The sequence below is a fragment of the Vidua chalybeata genome, chromosome 6 (genome assembly GCF_026979565.1).
Source record: "Vidua chalybeata isolate OUT-0048 chromosome 6, bVidCha1 merged haplotype, whole genome shotgun sequence".
NCBI lineage: Eukaryota > Metazoa > Chordata > Aves > Passeriformes > Viduidae > Vidua > Vidua chalybeata.
In genome coordinates, this window is record NC_071535.1 from 33,394,036 (window position 1) to 33,411,480 (window position 17,445).

The 17,445-nt window shown below is 41.2% G+C and overlaps 1 protein-coding gene across 10 annotated transcripts in view; it reads left to right on the top strand.

The window, feature by feature from the left end:
- Nucleotides 1-17,445, top strand: part of RAD51B (RAD51 paralog B) — a 379,084-nt gene that overhangs the window by 231,120 nt on the left and 130,519 nt on the right. For 7 of the 10 annotated variants that reach the window (XR_008431377.1, XR_008431371.1, XR_008431372.1 and 4 more), the window contains exon 10: nucleotides 5,939-6,017. The exons of 1 other annotated variant lie outside the window; for it this stretch is intronic. Coding sequence is in view for 2 of the 9 variants with exons in the window: in XM_053945062.1 (XP_053801037.1) it covers nucleotides 5,939-6,017 (79 nt within the window). In the remaining 7 variants the exon portion in view is untranslated. Of the gene's footprint in view, nucleotides 1-5,938; nucleotides 6,018-15,133; nucleotides 15,223-17,445 lie in introns of all 10 variants that reach the window. 2 more of the 10 variants (XR_008431374.1, XR_008431375.1) reach the window with 1 other exon arrangement.

Genomic DNA, 17,445 nt, shown 5'->3' on the forward strand with positions numbered 1-17,445 from the left:
CACCAGAAGATAAAGATGAGAAGACTTTAAATGACAAATTCTGTATTTGAAAACCAGCAACTTTTTCTTGGTTTATTCACCACAAAGATCCTTAGTTGCATGTTGGCCATCAAAGGACATTGTTAGTATGCATTGTTCCAACTCGGTCAGTTCTATCAGCATAAAAGATGGGTTGACAAGGCTTTGTTGCTGTCAGGAAGCCCATAGGACTTGAAGAGACTTAACAGGTCATGAAGTGCTCCCGAGGCACTGCTTCATATCCCTTTCATAAATATTTTAATCTGAATCCTAAAACCAAAGATTAATTTTTTAGCTTTGCCAGTTAGAGTTGAAGGCTCTTCCAGAGTCTCACTTTACTGATAGTTATGAACTTTAACATTTCCAGCCACAATGTCTTCATTGCTGCTAATCTGTTCTTCTGTAGTGTTGTCAGTTTGAGAAGTTCTTCTCTTTCTTCCTGCTTCATTCTCTCATTTCCTCTCTCCCCATTCACTTGCACACACAGACACTGTCAGCCTTCATTTTTGCCAGATTCACTGAGCTAATGTTTTTCTAGTGCCATCTCAGATGAGCACTCCAGTCTCCTCGCCAGCATACAGCCCCTCTCTTGCAGTTTGCGTTCATAAATGACCTGTACAGTACACGATCTCCCAGATAAAACCTTGCTGGTGTCTTGTGCAGAAGCACACAGGTGTCCCTGGTTTGTCCCTGCTATGTCCACATACCCAGGTGTATGTGGTGGTGCACTGTACAACTGGGTCTGTCACTGTCTTGACTACATCACCTTATGGGTCAATCTAAGTGAGATACTAATATCTCAGGTACACCCAGGAAGTGTCTTCTTTCCAATAACTGTTTCTCCTTTTGTCTTACAGCTTCTGTGCTTATCCTTGTTTTCTTCACTACCAGTTCCCATTTAGCAGTGTTGAAAGCTTTACAGAGATCTAAGAGATGAGTTCAAATTTATATCAGACTTCTAAAAAAAATCAAAGAAGGATGTCATGTATGTTTGGCATGACATCCATGTTTTCTTTTACCCGATTTTCCAAGACTTTAGTTCATGGAATCGTAGAATATCCTGAGTTGGGAGAAACTTGTAAGGATCACAGAGTCCAGCTCCTGGCCCTGCACAGGACAGCCCAAGGATCACACCATGTGCCTGAGAGTGTTGCCCAAATGCTTCTTGAACTCTGTCAGGCTGGTGCTGTGACCACTTCTCTGGGAAGCCTCTTCCAATGCCCAACCACCCTCCGGGTGAAGAATTTTGTTATAATATCTGACCTAAACCTAAACCTATTCTGATACAGCTTGAGCCATTCCATCCTGTCACTGGTCACCAGAGGGAAGAGATTGGTGCTAGCCCCTCCTCCTCCCATCATGAGGAAGTTGTAGACTGCAATGAGGTTCCCCCCTCAGTCTCCTTTTCTCCAGACTGAATAGTCCAAGGGACCTCAGCTGCTCCTCATGCGTATTCCGCTCAAGATGCTTCACAATCTTTGTAGCCCTCCTTTGGACACTCTCTTATAGCTTTGCATGCTTCTTACACTGTGGCTCTCAGAACTGCCCCCAGCACTCGAGGTGAGGCTGCCCCAGTGGAGATCAGAGCAGGACAATCCCCTCCCTTGCCTGGCTGTGATGCTGTGCCTGATGCACCCCAGGACACAGGTGGCCCTCCTGGCTGCCAGGGCACTGCTGGCTCTGTTCAGCTTGCCATCGACCAGGAGCCCCGGTCCCTTTCCGCAGCGCTGCTCTCCAGACTCTCGTTCCCCGGTCTGCCCCATGCTGGGTGCAGAACCCAGCACTTCCCGTTGTTAAACTTGGTGACTGCCCAGTCCCCTAAATGTTCAAGGTTTCTCTGCAGGACTTCCCTGTCTCTGAGGGAGTCAACAGCTCCTCACAATTTAGTATCATCAGCAAATTTACTTATTATGCCTTTGAGTCCTGTGTCCAAGTTGTGTTATTCCTCACTTCAGAATTTCTTCTAAAGCCTTGCATGGTACTATCAGGTTACAGGCATCCATTCACTAGTTTACATTTTTTTTCCTCTTCTTTTAGGGAGACTAAGTTAGCTGCTTCTCAGTTATGTTGCATCATCTTCAAGTTCATAGAAAAGTGACAAATACTAGCTATCAGACCTAAATTCACATGCTGTTTCTTAGAATGGTGTCCTGATAGTGATTGTCTACTTCTGCTGAATGTGCTAAATTCCTGGAGTTTTCATTCCACTCAGTTGTTATTTCTGTATCAATGTGATATGGATAAATTCCCATTACCTGCCTTTTCTTCTTTTTCAGTTTTGTCCTACGTGTGGAAATTTTTTTTTCTCTGATATCCAGGAATATATTTAATCACTATCCCAATGTAATTTTATTATAAATCCACCTTTTATTTACTTTTTGCTATTGTTAATAATCTTTCCAGAGACAACATTACCTGATTTTTGGTAATCCTTGATTTATACTTCCACTTCCTGGCCTTCAAAATATCTTTTTCTTTTTTTGATATGTATTTCCTTACATGCTTTATAAGTTCCTTGTCTATATGTAAGAACCTACTCTATGTTGACTGTTCTGGCTGGAGGATAGTTTGCAATGAACTTTTACAGTTTCTTCATTTTGCTTGAAAACAAATCTAAATACGTATTTACTTCTTTTTTTTAATGTTATGTTAAATACTATAGTTTGATGTTATAAAAATGAATTCTCTGTACTCTGGCTGGTTGTGAAATGTGCAGTTGTACTTTAAAGGTTCTTTTTCTCAGTGGGCAAACATTCAAAATAAAGCAATACCTTTGAATATTCTGAGCTGTTTCCATTTCACTGAAAAGGAAGCTGATTTGGAGTCTCAGATGTAGCTGTGCAGCAGTTGCCTTTCAGAGGGGCCTGTGATGTGCTGCTGAAAGGAAATGTTTTATTATAGTTTTTCATTGCTATACATAGCTGTGCACATACTGTAACTGAATAAAAATGCAGTAACAGAATGCACATAGAGTTATTTGAATGTCTATCCATGTGCATGTGTAACTGTGCCTAGTGCACATGCTATATAGGTTAGTATTTATGTGCATAGTAGTGAATGGAATGCCAAAATTAGACCTTAGATGTCAGAATTGTAACTGTTTCACTTCAGGCCTTTCCAATTAAACAGCCAGCTGTTGTGGGAGACTCTTACCTGAGTGTTTGCACCGTTTTTCCACCCCATCATCTCTCTTGTATTTTTAGAGCTGAGGGAGTGTGCGAAGCACCTGGAGGCAACTCCTCTTCACTCTGCTTTCTTCCTGGCAGTCTTCCTCCTGCTGTCTCTGTGGTAACCAGAGACAGGACCTGAGGAAATGGCCTGAAGTTGTGTCAGGGGAGGTTTAGGTTAGCTATCAGAATAACGCTCTTCATGCAGAGGGTGTTTGGGCACTGGAACAGGCTCCCCAGGGCTGTGGTCACAGCATCAAGCCTGTTCAAGAAGAGTTTAGGAAAATGCCCTCCGGTATGTGGTGTGACTCTTGGGGATGGTCCTGTGCAGAGCTAGGAGTTGGATTAGATAAACCTTGTGCATCTCTTCCAGCTCAGCTGATTCTGTGATAATGTCAGGCAAGGGAATTCAGGTTTTGTTAGAGTGCATCAGGCATGTGGGATGTGACTTGCCCCTCTTTTGTCCAGAAGTTAATCCCAGAGAGAATGGTAATTAACATGGAAGAGGGGAAAGTGGTACTACAGCTACTACAGTTTTCCTACTTGGAGTATTCACAAAGTATTCACAGTATCATATCTTGAGGTGTCTTTGCCAGCTTCATAAAACAGAAGGGAAAACATTGACATTTGGACTGGTCTGATGTTCTCCAACTGTATTTATGGTCTTTATGTGCCTGCATTTATTTTTCACTTTCAAAGAAGAAGGGAGATTATGTTTGGTTTAAATGCTGAAGCCGAAGCCCATAAAAATATTAGCTGGCTGTAGGTAATAATGTTTATGTTTGAAGAACCAGATATGGGGACATTCTTCATTTGGCCCACATCAGAATCAGATGAGAAAGAGTTGCAAGACTAAGCATCTAAGCATGATCCTGTCTGCAGATTACATACCTACTCTACAGACAACCTTAGCATTCAAAGTGCTACAGGAAAATCACATGAGCCTTGATGCTGCAGCAGAATTTGCTGTCAAATCTTTTGGATACTCAAAGACACTGCAAGAACTCAAACTTCTGGTGCTTGATATTGTTATTCTTACACTTAGGAATAAATGTCCCAGTTCTGTATGTCTCTATGTTATTCAATACTGTCTGACTTTGCAGGTAAATGTGAGCAGTTTTGGTGAACGTGAATTTCCTTGTTTCCCTGTAGTCTCTCTTAGAGTTTGTAAAACCTGCTCACTGCTTCCCCACTGACTGATAGGCACCACCAACCAGAACTCATATGCTATAACCATTACAAGTGCTCGAATGTTTGGCAGAATTAGGGCATGCCCTTTGGAAACAATGGGATTTTTATCTGTATTTGGATGTATCTGACAGAAGGCTGCCTATCATACTGCAAGGGTGCAGTATCTGACAGGGCTTTGAGAATTTAGGCACTGAGGTGTGTGAGGTTCCACGGCACGTTGCCTGACAGGCCTCACAGAGGGCTTGGTTGTAGTCAGTGCACTGAAAGGAAGCCGGCAGCTGGGCTCTGTGTCCTCAGCCCTCACAACTCAGGCTCTGCCAGACTGCTCTGCTGGGAGCACATCCCTGCTGAAGCTCATCTGGAGCTGAAGGGAAACCACCCACCCAAACCATGTCCCCGGGGAACGGGAAGGCAGGAAGGCTCTCCCAGAGTAGATGGCCACCACTGGGAGGACTGGTTTCCAGATCCCAGCCTTTTCTAGCTGTGGAAGAGGTGAGCAAGAACCATGTTTCTGGTTTGTTCAGCAGCTCTGTGCTGGAGGCAGAGCAGCAGCATGCTCTGCTTCAGCCACTGCTCTCAGTGACGTCTGCAGGGCCACGGGGGCACCGTCAGATCAGTGTTTGTGCTGATTACGTTTTGGGCAGAGCGTATTAAATTTGTCATAAAAATGTCACTTTTGTGCAGGTGACAGCATGAGGGTTATTTTAGGCAAGCTGTGGAGGAACAGTCCTTGGCAATGAGCAAAAATCAAACAGGCAAGCAATAAAGCTGGGCACATTTGTGTGAGTTTGCCACCTGCAGGTCCCACATTCCCTGTTCTGCCCATTTCTGTCTCTGCAGTTCTGCTGCAGCTCATCTTCCCCAGAGGACGGTTCTACCATAGTGGAGCCAGGGAGCTTGGTTTATTTCTGGTGCCACCCTAACACCAAGCTAAATTCAATTGCACTATACAGCCACCCCAAGGGAATTCCGGTTCCTATTTTGAAATTTCAAGGACAAGATCCTTGAATAAAGCTTGACGTGGTCATTACCTGTTTTGCAGAAGAGGACATCCAGATACTTGCAATGGCATGTTACCATCCCCAGTGTGATGACACATGAGTGGACATGCTGCTTCTAGGAGCTGGGTAAAGACAGTGGGTGGAGTTCTTGGAGAAGCCAAGGGGGCATATCTGTGGAATGGCTAATGGCAATTAAAAATTCCCTGTATATGGCAGTAGCAGTTTTGTTCAAAATCGTCTTTGAGTGCAAAAGCAGCAGGAACCAGCAGGAATGGTTAAGCTTAACAGGATGCCCGTGAGACAAGCAAAACGTACTGCTTTCATGTTGGTGTTTTTTTAGGACCTGTAAATCCTTTTAAAATTGCAGCATGATCTATATATGTGTATGAGAAGATCTTAACTACTTAGAAGTGACAGGGCTAGATCAATAACTACATGTTATTTCTGAAGTATGCTTTATTACTTCTGAAAGTTAAATCTGGTGAGATGTTTTTGCAGATTTGAGCTTTGATCAGTATGTTATATAAAGATGCATACTTACGTCATATATTTGCTTTGCAGCTCCTGGTTGCTAAATCCCCTGTTGCTCCATTCTCCACTTTTTTCTACACCATTGAGAAATCAGGCTTGGTTCTTCAGGGTAAGACCACTGGTTATTTTGCCATTTCAATTAGTATTTTAAGCAGACTGAATGTAGGTAACAACAACTATTGTTGAAAATTGTGCTGTTTAAGCCTTGTTAACCAGAAAGTTTAAATGTGTGGGGTTTTAATTTGGTAGAATTAAAACCCCACACATTTAAACATTCTGGTTAACAAGGGGAGTATTCGGCTGAATTCACTTTTTTTTCTTGGATTACAATAAATTAGTTCTTGCATATTGCCATGGATCTAGAAATGGGCCCTGAAATTATTAACCAGGTCTCCCTGTTTTTCTCCAAGGTAAAGTGGAATGGTTTGGGTAACATGGGGTCGGTCCTATGGGATAAGTTTCTTCAGGATAAACATACCCATCTATCATTAAAACCTGCTCTAAAAAATGGTTCTTCTTTAGCAAACGGCTTGGCATCATTAAAAATGCAGGAAATTAATATCTGTTTTCTATTTTTGTGATCATTTTAATGCTAATGCCCTATGGTCTTAAATTATCCTCAGATTCTCTAGGATATGAAGTGGTATACAGAAAAGCTGCATATTACTACCATGCTGACAGGGAACTAGAATTCCTCCTGGCTGTGTCCTGAATCACATACTTTTAGACACAGCAAAGAGGGAAGTTCAACTCTTCCCTTCTTTTCCCATTTATCCCAACAAACATCTTACTTTTTGACAAACATGCATAGATCAATTTTGTTGAGTTGATGTCTTTTGATGTGCAGCCTGGCTCCTTATCACTGTTTAACAGACTGAATAAAACTAGTCAGTGCCTGTCACTTTCTGTTCAGGGAGGACTCTGATATGCAGCCAAGGCAATGAGGCAAGTGAGTATAGCTGGTTCTCAGTTTCCAGTGATGGAGAATCACTGATCCCATGAGGCACTATGGACATTTTAAGGGATGTGAAGAGTTGTCCTCCTGATTGCACATTTCTCACATTCAAACAGGCTGTACCAGACTAATGGCATATTTATATTTCCTTGTGACTCAATATGCTTACATTTCAGGTAACATGTCAGAAATGTCAGAAAACAAACAAAATGAAAATGTTTTACGGTGCATTTTTGCTTCTCTTTGATACAGCTACATAACTGTAATGAGGGGGGAGGTGTCTGTACAGCATTTCCTAAGCTTTTGGATACTATTCTCAGTACATATTTAGGTAGTATTTTGGGCACTTTATCTCCTTTATTTGGTACCAGTAATTCTAAAAGTCTACAGGAACTAGAAAAAATTTTTATTAGTTTAAATGGACGTTACTTGCAAGAGTTGGTCTTGATGTGTTTTGTTTCAGTATAGGGCAGATGATAAGCTACTTTTCTAAGTTGGATATCTTGAGTTACATAGATATTTCTGGCCATTATTTTAAAAGGCAGACAATTTCCTGCTATGTTCTCAGGCACTAATGTAGTGAAACTTTGGGAAAGAAAGTTTTCCCATTTCAGAAACAGAGAGAATTTGTTCAGAGACAATCTTAATTTTTTCAGCTCTTTTCTGTGAGCCATGAATATAGTTTTCCCAGGACTGAACCATACCTTTAAAGAACAAATAGGCCTGGTTGCAGATAATGATGGAGCAGCACTCTGATAGGAAGATATCACCGGATTAAAAGTGTGGCAAGTGCTCTTTTCCCTGTACCTATATTTTTCCGGGGTATACATTTAAAACATGATTTGCCATTTTTCTACAAACAGACAAAATATCAGTTTGGATTTTTTAAAGTAATTGATGTCGTGATATCAGGCATTCTTTGTGCATTTTGAAAGGCAATGAGAATGTCTTCTCTGTGTGAGCCCTTTATTACTTTCTGGCTACATCATTATATTTCTATTTTAAATATTTTTCTCCAAGATGGGTAGCAAGGAAGGGTATGGTTCCCCTGATAATGTGCCCCAGACTCTTTTACAGAGACTGGTAAGCACTTACACATGAACCATCTCACTGATTTGTAAAAGTAAATATTGCATGGTCTCATCCCACATTTCAGTGATGATTATTTCTGTGGAAACAGGAAGTGAGCAAATCACCAGGAAATGTCTGGTTTGGATAAGATGCAGAAAGTGGCACCAGGCTTCCTTGTTCAAGAGAGGCTAGAGTCTTTCTGAGAGTTGTACTTGGTGCTTCTTTCCAAAGGGAAGCTGGATGCAAGGTAAGATGACAGTCAGGCAACTAGCCACAGGCCAGCCGGTGACTGCTTGAGGGACACCACATAGCGCTAGCCAGTGGGATCTGTCCCCCAGCCTGGTCCCAAAGGCACCTCTCCCATTCAGGCTTTGTAGTTTAATTCCTTTGGTGTCAGGAGGTGAGCACATTGAGGCTGGCTGATGGGAACAAGTGGATGGATGTGGGAACTGGTGAGAAGCAGCAGCTGGCTGAAGTGCCCAGAATTCTTTCATTTTACTCAGGGGGTCCCATCCCGGGACCATTAACCAATAGGCCATAAACAAATTGATATCGGAAAATGTGGCTGGAAGCTCCCTGATTAGCGAGGGTGAATGGGGAATGAAAGACAAAGTGAAAGTGTGATTTAACAGTTCCACAGGCAATTTCCATTGCCACCTCTGAGGGATTAGGATGTGTGGAATAGGCTAAAAAAAAAAAAAAAAGAGGAGGAGCTCCCTCCCTCTTTGTTCTGTGGCTGAAGGATAATAAAACGGCAGGAGAGGCAGTGCAGCTAGTTAGGGATTTCACAGACTGCTATTTGATGCAGTTTAAGGAGCCCTTCTGCTATTGTTGCAGTTAAAATGGGAAGCGGAACTGTTCTCCATTTGCAAAAATCTCCAGCGTCCTCAGGAAGAGGGCTGAGAGCAAAAGGCTATTAAGATGGTAATGCTGCCCCATTTGGAGGAGTGTATCAAAATCCTCTTTGTCAATGTAAATTGCTGCTCTGTTTCCCTGGTATCTTTGTATCTCATGGCCTCAGTGCAAGCACAGAAATTTTTGGAGGAGACCCTAGTGAAGGCAGAACTGCTTCTCTTTTATTGTCAGAGATCTCCAGGCTGCCCAAGGGTCCCTTGGAAAAAACTTCTTTGCTTTTATAAACCTGAAGTGTTCAGGGATGAAGAGAATCCATTTATACACTCACTCTTTTATTTCTACTTTCAGACTAGAGAAATGAAATGTGATGATTGAAAAGCAAGATTGGACAGTCAGAAATTTAGCAAAGAAAAGTCTGCAGCCTCCTCCTTTCATTGCTTCAAATTGCTCTGTGCTATAGGGAGAGTGGACTGCAACCGCAAAAATATCCTCAGTTGCCTTTACATTGCAATGCAGTGTCATGCTATGTTCTGCCAGTGACATTCTTTGATGAACCTGAATTGTGAGTGCAGAATCCAGTCTGACAGCCAATCTCTATTTTGTAGAGATCTTAGACAAAAAGGCAGAAACCTGGATCAAGCACTGCAAAATATTGGAAGTTTTACTGTCAGCTTGTGTTTGCTGTTCTAAGAACTTGCTGTTGCTTCCCTGTTTCAATATACCAGTGGCAGCGAGTGGAGTCATACCGTTAAAAATAAGAATACAATTAAAAGAGCTTCAGACCTACTTGATTAAGAGTGAAAGTTGTAAGATGTTTTTCTCCTTGGCTATGATATGATTTCTGTTTTGATTGGAAATTGCTAACTGGTAATTCTGTTCTGGTATAACAGAAGAAATTTTGAGCTGCTCTTGCCTAATTGTAGTTTCATTGAAATTGAATGTAGCACTACTGGGTTAGGCCAGCTGAACTGGAAGATGCTACTTAGCTTTGTATGCGTAAAAGATAGGCTGAATGAAACTGATTTGAACCTGTATGCTGTGGGTGGTCAGCCAAGTCTAGCTTTAAAAGCAGCAGTGTTCTGGGGTATAAATACAAGTAGGCAACAAGCCTAGCAGTTACCTACCAACCGCTCAGCTGTTTGTGGAAGTCTCATTCCATCTTACTTAAGCAATGCCTTCTGTTACCAAGAGGATGGTGCTGCAAAAGGAGATGGGGACACAGTAGCTGTTTGCCAGCTGAAGAGTCTGTTGGGACTGAATGCTTTAACTAAGTGATTAACATTGCTCTTCATGGAAAAACTCAGAAGCACTGAAAACATAAGGCAAATTATTATTAGTGAGCTAGGATGTGCTTTTGAGTAATGATATATTTTCAGTTTCATAATATTTTCAGTTTCATAGGGTTTAAAGATGGATAGAATTATGAGTTCATCCAAACTGAGCTCCCATATATCATACACGTTTCCTTCAGGTACCTGGTTTGCCTTCACAGTGTTTTCAAGTTTTAGCTACCTTGCAAAGCCCTTGTTCTGTATTTCAGATTAGAATTTGTCTGCCTTCAGCTTTTGGCCTCAGTTCTTCTAATGACCTTCAGTGCTTAAAAAAAGCAGTGATGCTGTTAAATGGTTGCCATTTTTCATGAGTGTACTTGGCATAATGATTTATCTTGCTATGTTTTACTCTTCCTTTTTGAAAGGTATAACTGTCTATAAATTTAACCTCAAAATTTTGTGTCTCCTGTTGACTGGCTCCCCTTACTTCTCAAAGAAAGAATAGAATTCCTTGTATTGCTAAAGGGAAGAGTTTGGGGGCTGTGCCACAGGACTGGATAGTTAGTTTATTAATCCACCCTTTCTGCTGCCCTCTTTTTCAGTGCACAACCTGTCTGAACACAAACGTACTCACCTTGCATGTAATGTCCTATTGAGGCAGGTAACTTATTATATGTAGAAACAAAAGAATGTGGCACTTGGAAGAGAGTGTGTTTAAGTTTCACAGTAGTAAGGGAAAAGATCTAGTAACAGCTAAATCTAGGGAAACCTTGGTACATTATGTTTCATTTGTCACTAAGGTAATGAAAGAGGCTCATTTTGATCTCAAAATAGTATAGGGTCTGAGTTTGTAATGCAGCATGGCAAACTGTCTCCAAAGTGCTATAACTAATTTCTATGGCTAAAGCAAATGAGAAGTGCCTCATTTTATTTTGTAAAGAAACAAGTAGTGAGGTAGAAAAGGAATTGTGAAAGAAAGGGCAGCATTATTTGTATTGTATTGTGTGGGTTTGAACAGTGAAAGACAATGATTTACTGCATCAAAAGGTTTTATTCAATTGAAGAACTCTAACTATAAAGTGACCTTTGTCTGGAGCAACATGGATATAATCTGTAAAATGTAGCAGGGTTGTACTTCATGTGTGAATGGGTGGAAGACAGATTAATGGGAATAGAGTTGTGCATTGCTATTGAGATGGTAAAAGATTTGCAGTGCCACTGGTGATTTCCAGCCCTATTGGAGGGATAAAGATGAACTGATCATTGTTAGGATCTCTGTAGGGTGGAACCGTTTTTGCTGTATTCCCCACAGGACACTGAAAGTCTCATGCTATTTCTAACAGGTTTGTAATAATGAGAGCAAAGAAGCACTATCAATTTGTAGGTTAAGTCCATCCTGGGAGTAAGGCATAAGAAAAAATGAGACTGCCACCATCCCAATGCCAGCAACATCACCCACACAGATACAGCTGACATGAATGAAAATGTCCTTTTGTTCAGGCAATTCATGGCATTCTGAGGAGTGGGTTACTAAACCTGGCCCAGGAATGGTGTTTGCTTGGATGAGGGTGTCCTCACTAGATGGGTTTGTGGGAATTGCTCTACTGCTCTGCAGCAGCGCTACCAAAGCCTTGCTGGAGTAGCCAAACTCCACAGCTGTCAAATGAAGGAGGGCAAAGAAATAGGGCACAGATGCAAAACCAACTACAAATGTTTATGATGAGAAATGGAAGGAAAACATTTTAATGGTGAAGGAAGACTAGAGGCATCTTGGGTTTAGATCCAGTAGAAACCAAACAAACTGTAATTTCAATAAAATTAAATGTTTCTCTCTGCAAACATGACCTTTCACATAGTGGCATAGTAGATAGGCAGTAGATTGATAACATTTCTGGCCATGCTTGTTCCTGTGAGCTTAACTTGTGCGAGGATATTATGCTGGATAAATCTAGTTTAGCACAAGGTTTTGAATTACCTGCTTAATTTTAAAGATACATGTAAAGATACTGAAGATACAGTACTGCTGTCTTGCACTTAAAGCCAAACATGTTCCTAAATGCTTCGCTAGATTGCAACTGAAGTGCCAGCATTTAATTTGTCTGAAGTTCTACTAAACGTAATACAAAGAAAAGTTTTAATGTAAGCAGTGTGCCAAATCTGTTCTCATTTATACAAGTGCAAATCAAAACTAATTTCTTTTAATCCAGTGTTGTTAAAACAATGAGCTGAAGAGTGTAAGTCTGTTCCCCTCTTTTCAGGGCTGGCATAGGCTTCCTGGGACAAAATGATCCCACTTCAGAGAAATCTTCTCCTTACCAGGCTCTCTGTAATGAATTCCTGATCAAAGTGGGCTGCTCCCCTGGGTTTTCAACATAGTGCTAAAGCAAATGGCCTTTTTTCCAAAAGCCTTTTAACATAAGGAGTGTAATTGTCTGTTGATTAGAGGTAGTGTCTATGATTTGTGACAATATATTGTTCTGGGAACTGAACATTATCATGGAAGACTAAGACTTTACTAGTAATGGCCTGGATTTAATGTAGATGTCACATCTTTCAAACTACAGATTTGTAAAATAAGGTCAAATGTACCTAAAACGGACTTAATGTTCTTAAGTGAACACATTCATGAGTAGGAAGCTAAATAAATGTCTGCTCAAAAACATGTTTTTCAGCCAGAGTAAAGTCTCATGCTTTTGTGTGCACCTTATGAAGGTAAAAGACAGTTAAGTCTGTGATTTTTTTATTTTCTCACATAGGCACAACTAAGTTTCTTTTGCTATCCTCAAAGGTTATGTCTGTACTGGTTTCACCTCTAATGTGTTTGATGAAGCCATCACTGATGTAATTTGATCTTGTGAAAATATAGTTAGCAATAGAGGACTGTGACCCAAATTACTTACCCTTGGTAATATATGCAACTTTTCTTTAGCTATAGGAATTTATGTATTACTAAAATCTTGTCAAATCCCTACATGTGCAGCCTGTTTTCCAAAGAGAAATGCTGGACACTTTATTGTTCCTCTGCTGAGGAGATCCAAGAGTTACATACAGTCTAAACTCTGGAAGTCTCCAGAGTGCATTTCTGTGTAGGCAAGCACACTTGGATAGCACTTCATCGAAACTGGAAAACTTTGCCTGAGGAGAGGCTTACTAGCACAGGGATAACACTTAACAAATAGGGCTTCCACTGCTTTGACCCCAGTGCTGTTTTTCTTTGAAACTTTCTCTATGTTTCAAGAATTAACATACCCTGAACAACCTCATGTATCTCTGCATCTGATGTGTTGACTTGCTCTGTCACAGATTTAAATTATCTTCTCATATAATCTTAAATCTATCTTGATAAGATGGAATAGGAATATATAGCACTTTCTTAGAAACAGGCAAATGTGATAAACTCTCTCAACAAACAGTGGCTTACTTCAAATGCTTTTTCTCATTACAGTCGTTCCCTAAAATTCATAATGTTGGGCTGTTACTGTATCTTCTGCAATGTTCCTTTGAACTTTAGCACTGTTCCTCAGTGTAGTAATGAAACCAAACCTGGTCCTTTGTCATTCAGTTCTGTGAAGACCCTTGAAAAACTTTTGAGATTAAATTTCAGGGCCAAATTGAGTTAAAGCAGCATTATAGAGATAAGAACAGCAAGGAGGTTAGTCAGCAGTTTTCTAGAGTGTGGTGTACCAGCCCAGGCTGTCCCTTGGTTTGTCACCTGAATAACCCTAGAGGGTCTGCCTTAGGGCTCAGCACAGAGGCAAGGCAGCACAAGCCTGCAGGGGTGAAGAGGAAGCAAAGGCAAATGATGCTACAGTTAACAGTTCAACAAAAAATGTTGTTGAAAAAATTTTGCTGTATTGTTCACGGATTCTCATTTTCATTTAAATTTCCTAGTTCTTCAACTACAGAAGCATTCTCCCATACAATCCAAAGCTCTGTGAAGGTTCACTTCCTAGAAGCAGCAGCTGAGATGTGGGGAGTGACGTTTCTAGAAAATGCTGGGGAATATTAGCGTCTGAATAGTCTGAACTGAGTGCTGTGTGCTGTTGTGGAGACCTCAGCTGAGATATGCCTTACAATTTGGTGGATAGACTTAGAATAAGCAGGCTGAAGTCGAAAGTTGTGAGCACCAAGGTGAAGCACTGGTGAAGATGTTGTGAGTGAATTTAGGAATGGGATGAGATTCTTTCTTAGTAGCATATATAAATATCACATTCCTCCTTCAGGCTGCATATGCTTGATGAAGGTCTGCAGTCTTGAGACGTGACAGGTGGGAACTGCACACCACATCTTTTACTTTTCTTCATGGTATATTTGTGCTGTGAGTGAATACCCAAAACAAGGTGTTGGGCAGCCAGGCACATGCATTGCAGCTGTGAGTCCTAGCTGTGAGCTAGACCATATCCTGTCTGCTGTGGCATTTGCTGAAGTCCACAGAGGAGCAGAACATCCTGTTTGCTTAGTTTTCTTTTGTCTGCCCCATACCAGCACAGGGAGAATATTACTCTATATCTTTCCTCTTCTGTTCTGAAATTGGATCACAGCACTCATGATTGTGTTCAATAGCTGGAAATGCTGAGGATATCCGATTGCTGAGGTCTCTTATTTTAAACACCACATGCCAGGAAAAGTATGTGGGATCCCACCAGCTTAGCACTGGAGGGTGCAGGATGCATCAACAGGAAAACCAAACAAAACATGAAGTGAAATTCATTTAAAAAGGGAAGGGACTCATAGACCACCAATCAGCAGTGTTTAAACTCTTCATATCTACACAATAGTCCTTTTATATTCCTTCAGTTCTTCTCGATATGCAAACTATCTTAAACTGATTTTTTAGAGCTGCAGCTGTCACCAAAGGCAGTGGGACCTGTAGGTGCTCATTACCTTTGAAAATCAAGCCAATGTATTTGAATGTGGTAGTAAAAGCCAAAAGCACTAAATCAGGACGGTGAAAGCATAACTTTGATAGTTCTGTTATGTGATCCTAGCCACCTTCATGTTGGATACAGAGGCAGGGCCTCACACAGAGCACACCAGAGCTCAAAGGTATGTTGTTTCTTCTTTGCCTTTCAGCCAGCCTTCCTCTACAATTCTGTTGACTTGCCATGGCAATCCTTCCAGCTGAGTAACACTGGAGAGGACTTTTTTAGAGCTTAGCAGAGGTAACTTTTATTCATCCAGAATACTTTCTTTTCCTTGAGAAACAGGTTTTCTCCCCCTTTTTCTTCCAAATGTGTATTAGGCTGATGTGGGGAATGAGTAGTCACGCAACTTACCTAGCCAAGTGGGCCAATTTGGCTAGCAGTACAAGGCAGCAGCAGCAAGGATGGGCAGCCACCTGAGTCACAGTTTGATTTTCATTTGGAAGACTTGTTGTGCCCTAGGAAAGGTTTGTAAGTAATGGATAAAAGTCAGAGCAAGCCCTGATTACTCTGGTGTAGAATGAACTCAATTCCACTGTCGCATCTGAGCGCAAAGGGAGTAAGGTGTCCTTCAAGCTGGTCCCAGCTGCCTGGGCTCAGGAAGGACACCATATACTTCTCTGTCACTTAAGAGTACAGGAAAACTTAAAACATAAACTGAATTTGCAAATTCAGGGCCTCTTCTGGCAGGAGGGGTAAGAGAGCTGGCCCACTGAGGGCTGCAGCCAAGTGTGGCATTAATTTACAGGGAAAGCTTGTTTAACTGGTCCTCTGTTACTGCTTGCCTCAGACTGGAAGCTTTCTCAGTTCATTTGGTGTCTTTTTTTTTTTTTTTTTTTTTTTTTCAAAGTGCCACCAATTGTTGGTAAAATAAGGAAACTTGAAAACAGAGGAAGTAGGGGTAATGTTGATCTTGAAACACCAGCAATTGAAAAGACCATTCACAGTTTCCTTTAAAACAAAACCAAGGGGTAAGATAATGCTAACCAGGGCTGGGTGCCCAAGAGAGCATCATAATGAAGCATCCACTGTTATTGTTCAACTCAGTGTTTGTTCTTCATGTGAACAAAAGGAAGGAAGAGCTCTGCTATCAGGCTGGAGAGGAAGGAGTCTATGTTGCCCTTGGCTACCCTAACTTTAAATGTGAGGAAGCACAGGGCACTACAACATAACCTTTCTGCAGTATTAGATGAGGAAAATTGATAGTTCAGGAGGTTAAGGGCGGACACTCTGTTTCTCTAGGCTTCCCTTTCATGACAGCCCCAAATCAGGTATGGCAGTGCTAGTATTTACATAGGTCACGTGAGGTTTTTAAAACCTAGTTTTAAACCCTGGTACTTCTGCTTTGCTGCTTCTCTGCCATTTGATTCTTCCTCTGTGTTGTTGCTCTCCCTAGGAGCAATAAGAGATGCCATTTCCTTATTGAATGTGACAGGCACCCAGGGTCCTGTGTGTAAAGTTCAGTCATGTTGCTGAATGTATCTGCTAGAGACTGAGTCAAGTTTACTTTACTTTTCTGTTCCTGCTCCGCCCGTGGATTTGTCTGCTGAAGTGGCAGAATTCCTGCTGTCCCTCTCCCCATCTTTCAGGTCATGAGGATGACACACTGTCAGATTAGTGATAAAAGTTTACCATGCTCACAGCCATTGTTTCAGATTTTCAGATGACTTAGGCAATGACTGTGTCATCAACTAACCTCAGGTTACAATTTAAAGACACCCCTGCAATCATGAAATTCTGATTAGCTTGCTGTGTGTGTGTCTAGTCCATGTACTACCTCTGCATACCAAGAGACAATGGAGAAACAGATTTGCATCCCTTTAGAGGCAATGCTGTGGTGTTGGTTGTTTGAAAAATGTAGGTGCATATTTTGATTCTGATATACAGAGTTCATTCCTTGTATATGATGCCTTGAAATTTCTGGACAGACAATAAAAGCAGCCCACAAATACATATCAGCTTTGTCTCCCATTCAAGCTGCATCCCTGCATTGATTTCCTGTTAATTCAAGGTTACCATGGTGCATGATGTACAAAATGACACTTCCACACATTTCTGTTAGAGTCTGTTTCCATAATCTGATTCTTCTCACAACAGTATGTTTTGTGAAAGTTCTACCAACATTACTGTAGACAGAGAAAGAACATTACTTAGATAAAATAGCCTTGTTTTGTTTAATGCAAGTGATCTGAGGGCTTGGTGATTTCTCATAGTGAAAGCACTTGGTAAGAATGCAAAAAGAATAGGGAGAATGCCGTGAAACTACTGAGAGGGTCAAGTGTAAGAAAGGTTCTTTAAGTCATAGTAAGTCAACTGTATACCATTAAAGGCAGGAGAATTAGGGCCAGGCTCAAATTAGATATTTGAGGTATGATCAGTTTGTGTGTAAAACCATGCTAGATACAGGAAGAAATAAATACCATATTACATTGTTGGCATTGTGGCTCTGAAAACCCAGTAAGT